We start from the raw sequence: 19,211 nt of genomic DNA on the forward strand, positions 1-19,211 counted from the left end.
TAATCGAATCGTGAATTTTTGCATTCGCTTCAAGCAACTAATCGATGAATCGGTTGCAGCTCTAGTTTCCTGGTGTGTCCACACATACCGCGACATGTTTCTTCTTCTTCTTCGCTTGTTGTAACATGAACCATTCTCACACCGAAACCATCAGAACACCAACAATTCTACATACAGAAGCTGTTCTTTTTACCCTCAGCAACAAAACAAAGTGAAGTGACAAACTGACTGTGAAAGCACAACAGTAGTTGCTTTTCCATTGGACATCTGCGCAAAACTTTACCGATATTTACTAAATGTCGAAAAAACAGAAGGGCGTAATGTCGTTTTTTCCATTAAATCACAAATACGATGATTTGTTTATTTATTATAGCGAGATGACACGAGAAGTCATTCCATAAACATGGCGACGAATGTAAATACGGTGTTGATTTACAGATATATTCATTATTATTATATATTACCCCTCTATCTCTATCTCGTACTAAATTTTAAAAAATGATTGGGTTTCCTGCAGCGCTGCAACAAATTAATCGACTCAAAGTGATGCAAAAAAATCATTCAACCACAATTCTCCTGAATCAAAGCTTTGTTTCCTTCATTTCTCTGCTGTTAAACATTGCTTCCACTGTTGTGTTTCACACGGACGCTTATTGTGACGCGCAAAGAAGCTTCAATTCAAGAAAACTGCAATAGAATATTTCCCTTCAATCAATTCAAGTCGATTAATCGAATCCTGAATTTTTGCATTCGCTTCAAGCAACTAATCCATGAATCGGTTGCAGCTCTAGTTTCCTGGTGTGCCTACACATACCGCAACATGTTTCTTCTTCTTCTTAGCTTGTTGTAACGTATGTCAACATCCGTTTTTTAAATTCGCCTGACTCTAGTTGCGAAAAAAGGGCTTTCCATTGCAGTTTTGCGTGATATACCATTTGCGCTACGCCTGAAAAACCACCTCTTGCCAGCGCAAAAACTTTTAATCGAAAAAAGGAGACTTTTGGCGAAATTGTCGTTTTTCCATTTGGTAAATTTTTATGCGCAAGTTATATTTGCGCAGTTTGAGGGTCAATGGAAAAGCGACTTGTGACACGCTAAACTGGCATCCCACACATTCAAGCAACGACAAACTGTCAGGATTGTTTCATTCAGCACAAACAATAGCCCTTTCTCCCAAATGAAGTTGAAATTAACACCATTTCAAAAAAAAAAAAAAAAGTAGGTTTGCGTGCTTCCTCCTATGCCTCGCAAAAGACATTTGTAAATATTGAGCTGAATGGGAGTCAAGTAGGGAGAGAAGAATAGTAGATGAGATGCAAGGCTCTGTTAGAAATCATTAAACCTCCTCTTTCCCTCTGACACATTCACAAGCCCTCTGGCATTTACATTCTCCCTTTTCATCGCTCTGTTGCTCCCTCCTCCTCCTTGATCAGTCTTTTTCCATTTCCTTAACCCATCTGAGTGTGTAATACTATTGACAAGTCTGAGTTGCTTTTCATACTGACAACTTAAGTGGAATTGACCAGGCATGATGTTTTTTCATGCATATGTTAAAAAATAATCAAAGAATCAAAATAATTGGTTGAGTCGTCGAGCACCTAAGTTCAAATCACAGATATATGAGATGAGATGTGTGAATCAGAGCCTCTTAAAAGGACCAGCGCAACCTGCAGTCGACTATGTACGTGTCCGCAGGCTACTATATTATAGCATTAGCATATATTGTCTGATTATATCTGGTCTGACTATGGCTAAAATGATGAAGTAGTAGATCACGGAGCCCTTATGAACAATCTGTGAAGCTTATGTAGGAGTGTAGCTGTATTTTTTTTTTTTTTCGACTGCACGAGATGTATTCTGCAGTGAGAAGTCCATCCATTGTTCATTAACAGTTCGGATCTTTCCATGCTGTTTTAATTTTAGAGGGGAGGCATGTGTAGTTGGAAAGACTTGGATGTGATTAACTCCAAGCTTACATTGGCTTTCTCATTTTGTCAGTGTACAAGTCCAGTTGTTTCCCACATGCCCACAACACGAGAAGTATCAAAGTTCTGCTGGGAATAGTTGTTTTCCCCACCCCCCCTGTTATCCTGTTATGGATCAACTCAAAAATATCAACTCTGCACCTGCATGTGTGGGGATGTTAGGTCACACACACACACACACACACACACACACACACACACACACACACACATACACACACAGACCAGTTTTACACAGATAGAACAGCTTGGGCTAAAACTGACCCCAGAGGAACACCAATGCGTGCAACATGAGTTCAGCACATCGAAAAAATATCATGATAATTTCATACTTAAAGCTGCAGGAGACTTTCGCCACCAATTTTTCATCAAATCTGTTAAACCCCCAGTCATATTTTAAGTATGATGAATCTGTAAGTCTTTCTGTTATTACTCACCTGAATCTCTTCCCTCACAGTGAACAATTTTGAAATGTACTCCACCATAAACAAACCATGTGTTTACAAACAGAGCCATCTTCAGAATTTTGTTGCTACGTGTATTGTGGGAAGCAGAGGTTCACGCAGCTGCCTGGCAGCGGCAGTGTAACCATATCATATTATATGGCTGCAACAAACACAATGCGGAAACAGATGAAATGCAGAAGCGGCTGGAGGGAAGCGGAGTTCCAGCCATTTCCGCGTCATGTTTGTTGCAGCTGCCGCTGCCAGGCGGAGCTCCGCTTCCCTCCAGCCATTTCTGTGTTTCAGCCATTTCCACGTTTCAGCTGTTTCCGCATTATGTTTGTTCAGTCCAAATAATATCATATGGTTGCACTGCCACTGTCAGGCTGCGCGAACCTCCCCTTCCCACAATGCACATCGCGAAAAAATTCTGAAGATGTCCAAGTTATCTCCCAGTTCTGTTTGTAAATACATGGTTTGTTTATGGTGGATGGCACTAAGAAACTGTTCATCATGAGGGAAGAGATTCTGGTGAGTAATCACAGAAAGACTTACAGATTCATGATACTGAGGATATGACTGAGGTTTTACAGATTTGATGAAATATTGGTAACGAAAGTCTCCCGCACCTTTAATCAGTCATTCCCATCAAATTAGGAAAAGTCATGAAATATGAAACCAAAAAAAAAGGTCAACTAAATTTTTTTTTGCAATGAGTTCAGCACATTGAAAAAATGTCATGATAATTTTAATTTATTTTCTTATTATTTTAAATTATACATTTACATAAACGTACCTAGACATAAGGAACCACACAGACACACACACACAAAAATGATACAACAAACCTACAAACACACTAAACACAAAAAAGAGAGAGAAAAAAACACAACAACCAAATAAGCTAAACAATATAATCAACTCCTCTTTACAATGCTCAGGGCTGATTAAGAGTTAATATAATGTATACTAACAACAAATTTCTCCGTCAAATGGACATAGGAGACAGCAGGATGCTCTTGTTGACAGTAGAGAAAAAAGGACTCCATTGTTGATAAAACAAATTAATTTGTCCACAAACAGAAAATTTAATCATTTCCAACTTTAAAAGAAAAGCAAATCATGCACCCGTTGCACAAAGGTGTGTGGCAGAGGTTACTTCCACTTAAAGAGAATCATACAATGGACCAACAGTGATGATAATTTTATGCTTAATCAGTTGTTCTCATCAAATCAGGAAAATTCATGAAATATGAAGCAAAAAAAAGTCAACTATTATTTTTTTTGCAATATGAGTTCAACATATTGAAAAAATATCATCATGATCATTTTATGCTTAATCAGTTGTTCTCATCCAATTAGGAAAAGTCATGAAATATGAAACAAAGAATAAAGTCCATTATTTTTTGAATGATAAACATAGAATGGGCCCAATGACCTTAAGGCAGGGGTGTCAAACTCATTTTAGTTCAGGGGCCACATACAGACTAATATGTTATAAAGTGGGCCAGACCACTAAAATAATATAAAAAAAAATAAGATAAGAACTTATAAATAATGTCAACTCAAAAGTTTCCTCTTACATTTTTGAGTGAAAAAAGTCAAAATCTGTACTTAAAATGTTTACATCTACAAACTGTACTTGAACATAACATGAACAAATATGAACAACCCAAAAATTCTTAAGAAGAATAAGTGCAATTTTAACAATATTACACCTTAGTTTATCATATATACACGTGCATCACAGCTTACAGATCACAGTGGTTCTACAAATACTTAAAACCTGTAGTAACAGGTAGAATATTGGTACAATTCTACATACTTCTCATAAGACATTTCAGGTTATTGACATTTTTTGTAAAAGGCTCGTCTGTAAATGTAAATATTTTTGTGTAATTTTACCTTTTTTACACCAAAATAAAGAGAGAAATTTGCAGTTTTCTTTATTTATAGGTTATTATGATAGTGTTTTACTGGTCTGACCCACTTTAGATAGAATTGACTTGAAATGATTTTAACACTATTGATAGTTAATATCTTCAGTGTACTTCTTGCATTTCACAAATTCATCCCGTGGGCTGGATTGGACCCTTTTGCCCCCGGGCCACATGTTTGACACCTGTGCCTTAAGGATTATACAAGGGTCAAAGAGGCAAAGAGGCTGTTTTAGCTCAGATAAGTTCTGTGAAACAGGTGCTGTACTACAGAGAATAAATACATAATTCCTGGTTTTTTTGCTCTTTTTGGCTATTTTTCTATCATGGTACATCAGTGATTGTCTTTTAATGTGTCATGATAGTGTTTGATCATGACTTTCTTTGTGATTTCCACTTATTTATGAGGCTACGCTATCACACCACTTTCAGCGACCGTCAAAACACATACATGACACGATGATGACCTTGTATCTCAAATTTATATTCCACGTATTTTCTTTGTCATTGACAATACAGAGATACAATGTGCCAGAGCAATTGTTGAAACAAGACTCTCCCTCCCTCTGTTTGACAGTTCTTCATTGTCCTGCTGATAATTCTCCTGGCAGAGCTGATATTGCTCATCCTGTTCTTTGTGTACTCAGATAAGGTAAGTTAATTTTATTTTTCATGTTAAGTTTGAAGCACGTCTGTTATTGTTCTGGCTAATGACATTTTCTCAATGCATTCTAGCACTTCACAGCTTATCCGTATTGTGAACACAAGCTGCCAAGGCCTTGAATCATGCAGTGGAATGCGAAAACCTTGGAAAGTTAATGTTTGAAAGTCAGAAAATACGCACCAGGACCACACACACAATAAAAACAAAGCAATAAAAAGGTGGTAAAGTGATAAACATATCAATGTTCCTGTTGCCTCCGGGGTGTGTGGTTTATTATATATTTGGTTGTTTCATATCCAGGAGCTGGTCTTCATTCTGCTGTTAAAACCAGCAGTCAGAGGTTAGGCCCCAAATCCACACCAATCCCCAACAGTTGGCTCCCTGTAATTGGTCCCTAGAACATTTCCCATGACCCCTAGCAGTTCCAGTTAAGTGCATGTCTATGCGGTAGCAGCAGATGACGATGCAATAAGATCTGGAGATTACTACCAGCCACATTCCTCTTCACGTCGAAATTAAATGTTCCAGTCTGAAGGTGACAAATGTTTGCCAGACAAGCAGTGAGGACTTCTGTCTGTTAAAGGAATGTGTCATTAATAAATCCTCCTATTTTTATATTCAAAGTCATATGCCCCCCCCCCACCTCAGCCCGTGGGACGTAGGCTAATTTTCCCTCTTTGTTCTGAGGTTATTGCTCAAACTTGGTCTCTCAGGCAGATAAAGGAATTCATTTAGCAGGCAATCCATTCTCAGATTTGGATCGGGTCTCGCAGGCACATCCTGTCAGGAGTAAATATGTCTGTTGCCTTATCTTCAAAATATTACCGGCTTAACTTTGGAGAAAAAAAAAAAAAACCTCCAAACTCTGATCTCTCCAGTGGAATTTAAATAGACATCTTAGTGAATTCACAGCTATGTCTTCCCGTCACCTGTGAAGTCAGGGAAAGATAGAGGATTTTCTAAAGTGAAAAATCAAATGAGACGCATTTGTCTGTGATGTGGCTGTAGTGGGGGAGAGAACTGCCCTATTCATGCTATTTCTAGTCTGTTTATGTTTCTCACATCTCGCCAATTTACAATATCTTTACTCAGGCTTAGACCTAATGGAATGTCAAACCAAGATAATGCTCATCATCACCACATATATTTTCCTTTATTGGGTTTTGTCATTGAAAGGCAAGGTCATTACAGAAAATTATACATCATAGGAGTTGGCATTTCAGATTGCTGTCAAATAAAACGTCCTCCAAATTTGGGGAAATTGTGTAGTCCAATTACTCAGACAGCATGTTGAAGAATGTCCGGATTAGATGAAGGGCAACCCATGTCCATCTGTATCGGCGTTAAGATTTTGGTTTCTGGTTTTTTTTTTTTTTTGCTACTTGCATCTCTCAAGTGAGATCTCATATGCTGTGTGAGGCTTTGCTCTTCCTCTTCTACAGGCTATGATCAGAGGAATCGCTAATTCACTTCTCCTATTTGATCTTCTAATCACAAGGCATTTATTAACGAGTCTGGAAGACGTACAGTAGTTGGCAGCTTTTAAACGTGTATAGACACAGGCCTGCAAAACAGATATTTTAGTCTTTCAAATAGGACATCTTTAAGTCATGAATGACGTCTCTGTGAACTACGATCCTTCAGGGTGACAAGCTGTCGACGAGATGTGGGGAAAAAAAATGAACAACCATTAGCCGGAGGAACAGAAATTTCCACTTCCTTACTTTCCCACTATTTTGTCAGACCCATGTTTTAATCCTGCTTAAGAGGTGCTGCTTCTTTTTTTTTTTTTTTTTTTTTTTTCCACCTAATGGAGATTTTCTTTTCCCTTTACAGTCTTGCCTCCAGGTATGGTTTATGTGAATGTACCCCTTCTTTTACCTCAACAGTCCAGTGGTGTTAAGCTCTCTGATTAAATGCCATGTTGAGGTCGTAGTATAATAAAGGCTGGTCCCGCAGTTAGCAACCAGCTGACTACAGCAGATGGCTGGGCCACAAACCAGATTACAGCCATCCGTCTTTAACGGTGTGACCTCATTGTGCTTCCGCCGACCCAACATACTGAGCCGAACACCAGCGACGGTTTATTAGCTCTGAATGAGGAAGCAGTACCTGGGACACAAAAAAAAAAAAAAAAAAAAAAGGAAGCACTAGAGCGTGTATAGGGGGATGTAGGAAGGAAGGGAAGGGGGGAAAAAGAAAATGGAGTGAAAAACAGGTGAGAGGAAGAGGAGCATAGGTAAGAGAGACGTCGAAACCATGAAAAGGAGAGAATGTGCAAGAGTCAGGGAGAGTTCTGAGGAATTATTTAAAATTTGCAGAATGTGCATCATAAATTTTGATGACATGTCACTGTAAAATTTTAGAAAGTGGGTCAGGAGAAGTCAAGATTGTCAAGGATCATGAAGAGGCAAGGTTGGCCTCTTGAAGAAAATCAGGAAAGGCTGTGCCAAGTCTGAATTTATCGAGCTAACAGCCATCAAACCAGCAGATACGTCTAGACTTTACTGTATGTGTGTGCAAGCAGAATTATGTTCAGTTCTTGGCCATGCTTTATTTTTCCAGACCAATTACAGCTGAGTAGTGGGGGTCCTCCCCTCTCTCTGTCGAATGCCCTGGCCTCGGGCTACCCTGCACAGTCTTGCAGAGCAACTGAGGGATTTAAGTATCCTATTTAATGATGTGCTGCTGGGGACCTCTGGTTCTGATGCTGTTTCTCTCCACATCATTTATTACACATTAGGGGCAGTCAGCTAACGCACTTGTTCAGAACTATGTAATGAGAGTAAGAGTAAAATACTGTTAGCAACTGTTGTTTGGGTCCTTGGAGTCAAAGGAGAGGACGATTACAGTAAACATGCAATGACAGCATCCTTATGACCCAAAAATGATGTCGCAGCGCAGGGGCACAGAACGTCTTTGAAACAGTAATACAGTCGACTGAACTTGTATTTCGATCTAAAGATGTGAAAGTGGACGATTTAGCTGGGGTTGATCTGGAGTTTATCTTTGAACAGTGGAAAAAAGGGGTATGATTGTCTGTTCTGAGTGTAAAATGTCACTTTGGTGTTTAGTTTGAAGGTCTATATACCTACTGAAGCTGAAAAGGCTTCTGTGATCTGACGATACTACAGAATAGGGTTTGTTTTTTTTCCTTTGGGGAAACTATAAAATGATTTACAATGTGTTCTGGATCATGTTTTTTAAAGACTTTATAGCATATGGTATGTTTAACCCTATAACGCCAAACGTATCATATTTGATACATGAGTTTTGAAGCCCTATGCATGATCAGTGTGGTATTTTTTTTTCTTGAAAAAACTGATGTATACGATTAGATACATGCAATACTAGGGATAGAAATTGAGAACTGGTTCTTTTTGAAACTGGTTCCCAGTCGCTCGCTGCCTTGGAATCGTTTGCCTGCTTGCTTAATGATTCTGCTTACCGATTCTGCATTCATTGCACATGCGTGATGACGTCACGTGCACGCTGCATTGTTTTGGTCAGAACATAGCCAACATGGCGTTGAGGCAGAAACGCTCTAAAAAGACGATACTATGGTCACTTGTAACACTGGCAAAGCTTCTATTTCTTCAAAAGGGTGAAACCCCTCCAATATACTCAAACATTTGTCCATACAGCATGTGATTCATTTACAGGAATGTCATGTATTTGATTCGCTACTTAGCGACACTTGTGAATCTAGTGGCAGGGCGAACACCAGGCCAGTTCTGGTCTGGGCAACAAATGTCCTGCCCCCTCAAATAATAATTTCTGAAGGTAGAGAAAAGGAAATAAGGTGCACAAATGCACAACAACAGGAGACACCACCCGAACCAGACCCGGCATCATCTGTTATAGTTATTATTTGTGCATACTGTATATGTTGTACTTTCTGTGCAGAGATGGAAATATAAAAGACACTTAATGCAAACACACCTGTTTGTACTCTTTTATTCACTCACCCCATAAGAATCCATAAGGAATCTGATTGATGAGCAAAATCGATAATGGAATCGGAATCTTTAAATTCTTATCAATTCCCATCCCTATGCAATACACAGATAATCCACCAGGAGGGAGGAATTTGTTCACCAGACTGTCATTAATGAGGAAAGAGGCAGAACTTTGCCAATTTTGAAAAGGAATTACCAATTTGTTAGATATTTTTGTGTTATATTATGATTTTGTTTGTTAAAAAAATAATCATTACGAGCACTGAGACCTGATGTATCAAATATGATACAAAATTGAAACTCATACATGGAAACTGATATTTAAAAAAAAAAAAAAAAAATTGTTCAGAAAGACCAATAAAGGCTCCAGTTTTAAAGAACTGGAATTTTCTGTCAATGATTTAATGGTTCAGGCTTGATAGGGTTAAACACTGAAGATAAGAGCAAGAGTGAAGACAAACAGGAAATAGGATTTTGAAAAATAATCCTGCAGCGTGGAGTAGAGTGGTGTCCTTTTCCAGTTAAACATCACGTCAGTAGCATCACTATTGGAAAATGCATTACAGTAGTATTTTTGCATCGACTGCATTGTTTTCCTTCAGTCGCTCAGTTATGAATGCCAAACACCTATGTATGTGCCTCCTAGCTCCGCTGTCTTGTCAGTGTGCACAGGAGGTGGCAAAGCTGTAAAAACTTTAATTTCTAACTAACTATATTTTTACCTACTGCCAGCACCATTTGTCTTGTTTCACAGATGGGCTGTTATTTTTATGTAGCCGACATCTTCCTTTTCTTGTTTGCAGAACCACCTGTGTAGTCTGTTGAGTTTTTGCTGTGAAATTGTACTGCAGGGACACTGGTTCATTTGGAAATAAACACCGTTGCATCATTGTAATTGCTCTAAGTGATATATAGCAGTTGGGAAAAGTGGATAAAACTCACACAATACACTAATTGCTCGTCTATAGACCTGTCATACCACCTACTGTAAATAAGCGACGTTCATGTGATTTGTGAGATGCTCTAAATGCTTCACAGCGCTCACCAAACCTCCTTCTGAGACACCATTTGTTTTTCAGTCTCCGAGGCAAACCTAATGAGAAGGAAGATATAAATAGGAATAAATACAAGGGAATTAAATCTTGCTCGCTCTTGTCCTTTAAAACACCAGCTTCTCCGACTTTAGCTTGTTGACTAAATGTCACAGATCTGACCTTTGCTTCCTAAACAGAAAAGTGGTGTTTGGTTAGCTTATTAAACACTAGAACATCAACTAATATGAGACTTTCGCAGGAATTACCGAGGTCGCTGACACGTCATCTTGCACTGACCATATCTTCATAGACAGGTGTAAATGCAGGGTCATTCAACCTTGGGGTCAGGACCCCACATGGGGTCGCCTGGAATTCAAATGGGGTCGCCTGAAATTTCTAGTAATTGATAAAAATAAAAATAAAAACTTACTAATAAAAAATATATGGTGAGTTGACGGAGATAATCACAATGCATAAAAGACATGACAGACTCTGAAGCTGAAAGTGAAGCAAAGCACTGTGGTACTGTTTATCTGTCAAATGTTCATTGTGATCAGTTTTAGATGCTGCAGCTCTTCCATAATTCATGGTTTGAGTTATTGTTTGTTCAGTATTAATTGTCAATAGATGGTCAATAGATGTTTCTTAACTGATTTCTTAAATTTCATTTTACAGTTTTCTTGTGTGACGTGTTCTGGTAGTTTGTTCCATTCTTGCACAGCTCTGTATATTACCATTCTTTTCATTGCATTTGTTCTTGATTTGGGTAGTGTAAAATTACCTCTGGTTGTCAGCCTGGTTGCATAGCTATGTCTATCTCAACTAAAACAAACATTTTTATACAAGAGGGATGGTTTTTTTTTTTTTTGTTCTAATAATATTACTAAAGAAAACCAGTAATGAATAAAGTAATCTTTTTTAACAGAGCCAGTTCAAGCTGTTATGCATCTCGATAACATTTGTTCTGTAGCCACACTAGCTGAACTGAAATGAGTTTGACAGCCCTGATGTAAGTGGCTAAATGTCACAACGTTACATGTGTGACTCACTTCTGAATTTAATAATGAGACAGTCTGTCATGAAAATGCATGACAGATTTTGTTTAAAAAAAAAAAAAAAAAAAAAAAGAAAGATGGAATTGTTCACGGCATAAAACATCCTGAAACAAAATAAGCAACAGGTTTTTGAATGGCTCCATTTGGTAATTTCAGAAGTGGCTGGATCTATTGTATTAAACCTGAATGAATGACAGGTAAGTGACAAGCTGCTTCCCACTCTCTTCTGTTGTGCACAGTGACCGAAAACAAAACACCAATTTGGATAGAAAAACCTACTCCTTCCTCCACTCTGTCAACATGTGTATCTGCACTTCCTCCCTCCATTCTCTGAGCTCAACCCTTTAGATTTCTGTGATGAATGTGCCGTCCTGTATTGCTGAGCATGGACTTCTCCAGCACAGGCTTATCTGTGTAATGAGAACTATGAGCTGCATCTCAGGGCTGTGTCAATGTGCCACACAGAAGGTGTTGCAGCCATATCTCGTGGCAACTTTAAAAGAAAACCTACTGTAGACGGGGGCGGGGGGGGGCTGAAGAATAGTGTGGGTCTGTTATTTGTGAACAGTTTCCATTACTGGCAACATGCACCTCAGTCAAGAAGGTAGTTTTTCCTCTATGTGAAAAATAGGCTAATGCAACAAAGCTGTGTTTGTATCTGTTCCTTTTGCAAGAAGAAAATGGGTCAGAGTGTTGCATGATCAAATCCCTGTTTGTTATGCAGTCATTTGTCTGCCTCTCGTTAGCGGTAAATCTGGATCATTACGTTTCATTTTAGGCTGTAACAAAGACTCGCGCACATGAAATGGAAGATGTGCAGAGAGTTATTGGAGACTCAGAAGATGATTTTTATTGTAGAAGGGTGGCGGCGGCGGCGGTGGTGGTGGTGGTAGTGGTGGGATGGGGGGGTGCTCTCTAGTGGCTGCGTTAGTGTGAGGAGTCAGTAATGAGCAAGCAGCATCACATACAGCATAGATGGAGTGAAGATAGAAACAAAGTAACAGGCAGAGATTGATGATGCTGCTCTTCATCTCATTTTCCTGCACAAGGACAGATATGGTGTTGGAGCCCGAAGCCTGAGGTGCAATAGACTCTGATACGCTCTTTTGCATCAGCATAGTTACAGCTTGAGCGGCAAGAATGTGATCTGAAATTATACTAATCATATTTCAAAGGTTTTAGAGGATGTTTTAAGTAGGTTTTGCATGATTAATGATTACTAAAGCACTTTATTACCAGGGAAACTTTAATTACTATGTAAAAAACCTGTTTGAGTTTTATTTTTAATTCAGCAAATAGTTTCTTATAGCTCGCAGCATCGAAAAACAAGCGTTTGAGGCTTTCTATTCCCACTAACAGATTGCTGAACCGCTTAATTTAAAGGCGTAATCTGGTTTTCTGTATGGTTAAATAAGGTTGGATTTGTGGTTTATTTACAGTGGAAAACAAGCCTCTTCTGAGCGAGGCAGGTAATTAGTCGAGTGACATTAAATTAGTATTTCTTTTTATAAAAGCAGGCAAACATTATCTCCCAAGCCACCTCAATTTTCCTGCTTCTATTACTTTGTTAGCCAAGGGATTTGCCGTGTAGACTCCTTTTGCTGAGAATAAAGAAACTGAGATCACCTTGTTGTGTGAGGCCGTGACAGACATGACGCCACTTCTAGCTCTGGAATTTCTTTTTTTTTTTTTTTGTCAGGCACAGTCTGAGACTCGAAGCTTTAACTGCTAAAGCAACTGTGTTCCTTTTGTTGTACTATAACTTGTACTGCCTGTGAAGATGTACAGCATGGTTCTGGCAGTGCATGTCATTTTTCCAGTAGTAATTACCCTGTGTCTGAAACTCCTCTCAATCTGTCCTGGCAGTTAGCAAATCCCCACAGGCAAAGCAAACTGCAGGAGAACTAAAGCTCTGATTTTGTATCTCATTAACACATCCAATGAGATATTAATCTCCCTCAAACATGGCGCAACCCTAAGCACATTGTTGGGGTTCAGTCAAGAGGAAAATGATGTGCTAGCTCTGCTGAAGGGCATGTTGAAGTTGCGTGTGGAGCCAAGCGATGTGACACATGACGTGTGTCAAATCTGCAGCCATCACGCAAAACACCAAGTCACTGTGGCACAGTTATTTTTAGATGGCAAGAAAAAAAAAAAGTTAACCTGCAGCTAAGACGTGCTAGCCATCATAGTTGTGTGTAATTTCAGAAAAACTCAGATTCATGTTCACTCACAATCCTAAAAACAACTTCTTCCCACTTCAGTGCTAAATAGACACCGTTATCCTCCATTTCTGTGTTTAAAGACGCTGTTAAATTGAAAAGAGCAGAGTGATGTGAATGCGCTCTGGTAAACACTCAAGTGCCAACTGTCTCCTGTAATATATAGGCAGTAATTACCGCTGTAATTCAAAGCATAATTCTTGCACAACCAAATGCTTTATACCGAGGTTTCTAACTGGCTACTGTTGTGCTTTGCATCCTCAGGTGAGTGAGAATGCGAAGAAGGATCTGAAGGATGGGCTCGCTCTGTACAACTCAGAAAACAACATAGGCCTGCGAAACGCCTGGAACATCATCCAGGCAGAGGTAAGTACCCTTTCACACACACACAACACGTTACATCACAAATTAGAAACATCATTATTGTAATCGCAATACTAAAGAGGTTACATAAATGTAAAAATGCAAAATATTCCAGCTAATGTATTTCCTGGCTTGTAGCCTTGGCATTAATGCAGCATTAAAAGTCAAAACTGGCTGTTGAAGTACATTTCATTTCATTATAGTAGTGTTCAAATGCAGACTCCTAATTAAAATATATGTTAGTTTGATGTCTTTCTGAAATGCCAGCAAGTAATAACTAATTCTGTGTGTGTCACAGTGGAAGTGCTGTGGTGTGATTGCATACACTGACTGGCACGAGGCCTTGAAGGAGAAAGTAGTTCCTGACCGCTGCTGCCAGGAGCATTACCAGAACTGTGGACGGAACTCCACCAACATGTTCTGGAATAGGGTGAGTTTTCATCACCAATTCTATGATCACAATGAAAATGCAAACATGTTGTCCTCTTTGTCACACAAGACACAAGTAGAATCCACCAGAACGTCATTGTGCCATATCAGGTCATTTTAAGTATTCATTATGCTGATCTGTGGTACCGTGACTGATAATAGTACCGGATTCCCACAGGCATAAAAACCGTAAATCTTATATCTTTAACCTTCAATCCGTCTGCTCAGTAGTTCCTACATCCCACTGTTGTATTTAAAGGATTTAAAGTAGCTTTAAAGTTTTCCTCCCATTGCTGAATTCCAACCATACTGCATTCTTTTCATTATGCATGACACAACAGCGCTTTTTTTCCCACTCAAAAACCTAGCGGAACAATGTTCACCAATCTCTCCCCATTACAGGTCTAATCTGCTATTGGTCTGGCATGTGGTTTGTTAGCAGGTCCAAAGTAGAGGATTAAAAGCTGTAATATAATTGCCAAAATGAGAATAGGCAGACACTGAGCTGGCCCACTGGGAGAGCATAGCTCTGAAGGCTTGTGTGTAATCCTGCCCAAAGGAGACAGTCACACACTACGTAATAAAGACTTATATATACTGCTTCAGCACACACACTTAGAGGGACACCACTTTGCAGCCGAGACCACCATTAAGTGTTTCAGGTACACTCCTACCCACTGAGTGACCTCAGATTGAACCCACTCACAATACATATAACCGCTCAGAATGATGTCACCCATGCATAGGTACACACCTCTCTATATATGGCCTGTATCTGTACATGCATCAGCCAACACTTGACCAAAAACTGAAAATGCACATTTTTAGTGGCAAATTTACAAGCTTGTGTTCCATTTCAGGGTTGCTTTGAGAAAGTGGAGGAATGGCTGGATGACAACAAGCACCTGCTGGGAACCATAGGGATGGTCATCTTGGTAGTGCAGGTAGGAGGCTTAGTGATATATTGCTTTTTCAGTTTCTCTCTTTGAATTTCTTTTGTGCCTGGCTGCATTTGTATCTACATGACTGGTAACTTGTTTAAAAAGAAAAAAAAAAGAAAGAAATATAAAAAAAAAAAAAAAAATATATATATATATATATATATATATATACACACACACACACACACACACACACTTGTTTAAAAAGAAAAAAAAAGAAAGAAAGAAATATAAAAATAAAAAATATATATATATACACACACACTTGTTTAAAAAGAACAAATATAGAATGAAGATAGATAGATAGATAGATAGATAGATAGATAGATAGATAGATAGATAGATAGATAGATAGATAGATAGATAGATAGATAGATAGATAGATAGATAGATAGATAGATAGATAGATAGATAGATAGATAGATAGATTTGGGGCAGTTTGTCCAAGTAGAGTTACCATCGTGCAAGCGCAAATGGGCAGTTGATCCAATAGTGACAGGCAGCAGAACCAACCCATAAAGATGGAAGATTCTAAACAGCATGTATAACAGTGGCAGCTGCTCGTCTTTCAGACAAGGGAAGCTCATTGTCGGCTTACATCAAAAAAATTGTCTAGTTATTTAAACATAAATTCGGCCCTCCATTCCTTTTTAAGAAAATGCTCAGTGACCTTATCATTCCAAGTAGGCGTCTTTTCCAGGGACTGGACCAGTGTCCTCTCAATGTCCAGCAGAGCTGGGCTGCTTAGACTGCCTTGGCCCATTGTGTTGTGGGTGTAAGACTTCAGCCTTTTAAACAAGAGATGCTCCTTTCACTCCGACCTAGCCGACAGTATGATTGATTTAACTATCTACAAAACTATATTAAACTCGAACAAGAAATGATTAAATTATGTAACTGGAACAAGAAAACATTGAAATTATGTTAAATTGAAACAAGGAAGTACAATGAGTGTGTTTTATTTACACTGCAAGAAATGAACAAATAATTTCGTAGTGGTTTCTCTCTCGATTTCACAGCAGAATGCACGACAATATTAAACTAAACTGTGTCAGTGAAGAAATAGATCTCAAAATAGCTGTCAATCAAAGGGGATTCAGCCTTTCGACTGATCCTCCAATCAGCACGTGGAAGCCCGGCGTCCAGCCTAGCCGAGCTCCGCCCACAGCTCCACTCACCCCCAAAGACGCCGGGCAGAGATTGAATGAGAAAACAGCACAACGGGAATGTATGAGAAGTGAACAAAATCGAGTTTGTTTATTTGTGATAAAGCTGATTCTGAACGAACTCGTCTGTGAGATGAACATGTTCTAACACATTTATAGACAACCATTTAATTTTCGTAATTTTAGGGGAAGCTGGGCTTCCCTTGCAGTCTATGAGAAATTGCCTCTGACGTATAATATATATATATATATATATATATATATGCATGCGTCTAGTGGTGTTGGTGCCACCCTGACCTACTGTGAAGGCATGTGCTCAGTGGGCGTACTGGCATCTTGAAATATTGAAGTCACTGTCTCATGCACCCTTATCCTGTCTGTCTGGGAGAATCAAAGCCGCCTTGCCCTCAGCCAAGCAGCCAGTAGTCAAGTGTAAGGATTCATCAGAAGATAGGAGAAACTCCATCCTGAATATAGAAGAGCGGATGTAGAGTGGCAACGTAAAGGCACTGAAGGGAGGAGTAAAACAGATTCCTTTTGCAGTAGCTCTTATCTTTTTGTCCTATACTTCCTGATCCTGTCCTCCTTTCAGCAGTATATGTTTAACTCACTAAAACTGAGTAAATGTTCCTTGTGTTAGTTCAAATTAAGCACTGTGGTCTGTCACTGAGTCAGCCTCTCTAAAAATAGGGCTGCACATTTTTCCGAGGTACATTTTATGTTAAGGTACACTTACCTTCTATAATTCTGGGCTGCATTTAAGATTTCAAGGCTGTATTTAGAGTAGAACTTGAGGTTTGTAAAGCCTTTAGAATGTTCTCCCGAAACCAGATAGAGTGAACCCAGTTAAACAAACAAGAAAAAAATAGTTAACTTCTTCATTTATTTGGAAAATCTTAACTTAAATATAAGTTGGTGGCAAAAATATGCGAAGCCTTGCCTTCTGTAACTGGTGTGACCCACTTTTGCAGTAATAACTGAAATTCAACATCAACTCAACAGTTTATCAGTCCTGCACATTGGCTTGGGAGGATTTTAGCCTATTCCACTTTACAGAACAGCTTCAACTCAAGGATGTTTGACTTCTTTGCATGAAACTCCTGCTTCAGGATCTTTTGCAGCATTTCTATAGGATTAAGGTCAAGCCATTCCAAAATATTACTTCTGCAGAAACCATTGCTTGCTTTAACCATTCCTTTGGGGTTATTGTCTTGCTGCATGATGCACTTTCTGTAGAGCTTCAGTTCACGGATGGATACCTTGACATTTTCCTGTAGCTCCTGATATTAAATCATAATACTGCCGCCACTGACTTTCTTAGATGGGATAATGTTGTAATCTAAGAACACAGTGTTTGGCTGTTGTCATACTTTGATCTCATTTGTCCCCTGAACATTCTCCCAATAGCTTTCTGGCTTATCCATTTGGCATTTAGCAAACTGTATGACCAACATCCATGTTTTGAGGCTGTTCTGTAAGGAGGAAAAGGGCTCAAATTTGTCACAGCCAATGTGCAGGGGTGATAAACTACTCCTGAAAATATTTAGTTGTGATCACTGCTGAAGAAGACATATAGTTCTAGACTTTTCACAATAAATAAATAAATATGATTTTGTCTCATTTGTGTTGCTGGTTTCCCTTTGTGTAGATTTAGAACCTGCATGAAAATAGGGTTGTAACGATGTCATGGTGTTACGATTAATCACGATTTTAACCCTTTCATGCATGAATTCTGAGAACCTTAATCAAGATTTTTTATCCTAAAAGTGTTTTTATTCCTTTTCAGGCATGAAAAAACAATGCGATTGAAATTTTTGTAATCTATCTTTCATGGAGTTATAAAAATGTCCACTCAGCTGAACACCATGCATTTGATTTTAGAAGCAAAACGATATACTGTGTGAAAACTATGAAAAAATAAAAACATTTTTAATGCTGCTACTCTGATGTTTTCTCACATTTTTACATACTCTAATATTAGTTCTTACTCTCTTCATGGAGATAATATGCAAAAAAAAACTGTTAATTACAGTCTAATAACAATTAACAATTGATTTACACTCAAACATGTGAGTGGGTCAAAACACGGTATTCGAAATCTCTCTGACGGGACATTTTAGAGTCAATCTGACAAATTAGTGTTGCTAAATGACCCACATTTTTACTTTTAAATTCATTTTTGCTTTAGTTGGACCATAAGGGATTATCCAAAACAAGAAGCTACTTTATACTGAAATAAACATTAGAATGGTGATCAGTTAAAATTCGCTCTCTGACGGGACATTACTGTGTTTTGACCCTCATGCAGATCAGGTTTATCTAGAACAGCAAAGTTACAGTAATGGTATGAATTGCAGTATATGGGATGATGCATAAGAACTCATTGTGTTGGCTGATATGGAGCTAAAATAACAAAATCCATTAATATTCAAGAGAACAGCTGTAGAATAATTGTCCACTGTAGTGTCCACTATGCATGAAAGAGTTAAACGTCTCGGTTAATTAATCGTCAAGGCTGCCAAAAAACGTCTCATGAAGACTTTGTGAAACGTTTTTTGACAGCCTTGACGATGTATTTTTATACTTTTTGATAAAATACAGTAGATTAAGAGCGGAACCAAAGATATGTCAATATGCGCTTCATGCACGAAATGAAAGCAACATTACACAAACTGCAAAAAATCATGGGAAGGAATCCTTCTAGGACCCAAAAGACGAGTGTGTTCGAGGTGCTCTTTGGAAAAAGGGATTCATCAAGTATGATGATGATGAAATTCTGTATTCAGTCATCACATACAACCAGTGTCAACACTACAAACATTACCAACAGATTAGTGACTGAAAAGGCACAGGCAGAAGCAGAATGCCTGTCCTACATAACAAATTCAGTTACCCAGCATTCAATATAGGAAAAAGAAAAAAAAACAACAATGCATACAACCAAACAAACAAGCAAAAACATAAATAAGTGAAACTAAACCAGAAAAATACAAAACTTAACCAAACAAATTAA

The 19,211-nt window shown here is 38.6% G+C and overlaps 1 protein-coding gene across 1 annotated transcript in view; it reads left to right on the top strand.

Moving 5' to 3' along the window:
- Positions 1 to 19,211, top strand: part of tspan9a (tetraspanin 9a) — a 156,235-nt gene that overhangs the window by 129,576 nt on the left and 7,448 nt on the right. The window contains exons 3-6 of the mRNA XM_030137011.1: positions 4,943 to 5,017; positions 13,564 to 13,665; positions 13,961 to 14,092; positions 14,952 to 15,035. Coding sequence (XP_029992871.1) covers positions 4,943 to 5,017; positions 13,564 to 13,665; positions 13,961 to 14,092; positions 14,952 to 15,035 — 393 coding nt within the window. The remainder of the gene's footprint in view (positions 1 to 4,942; positions 5,018 to 13,563; positions 13,666 to 13,960; positions 14,093 to 14,951; positions 15,036 to 19,211) is intronic.

This window comes from Sphaeramia orbicularis, chromosome 6 (assembly GCF_902148855.1).
Source record: "Sphaeramia orbicularis chromosome 6, fSphaOr1.1, whole genome shotgun sequence".
NCBI lineage: Eukaryota > Metazoa > Chordata > Actinopteri > Kurtiformes > Apogonidae > Sphaeramia > Sphaeramia orbicularis.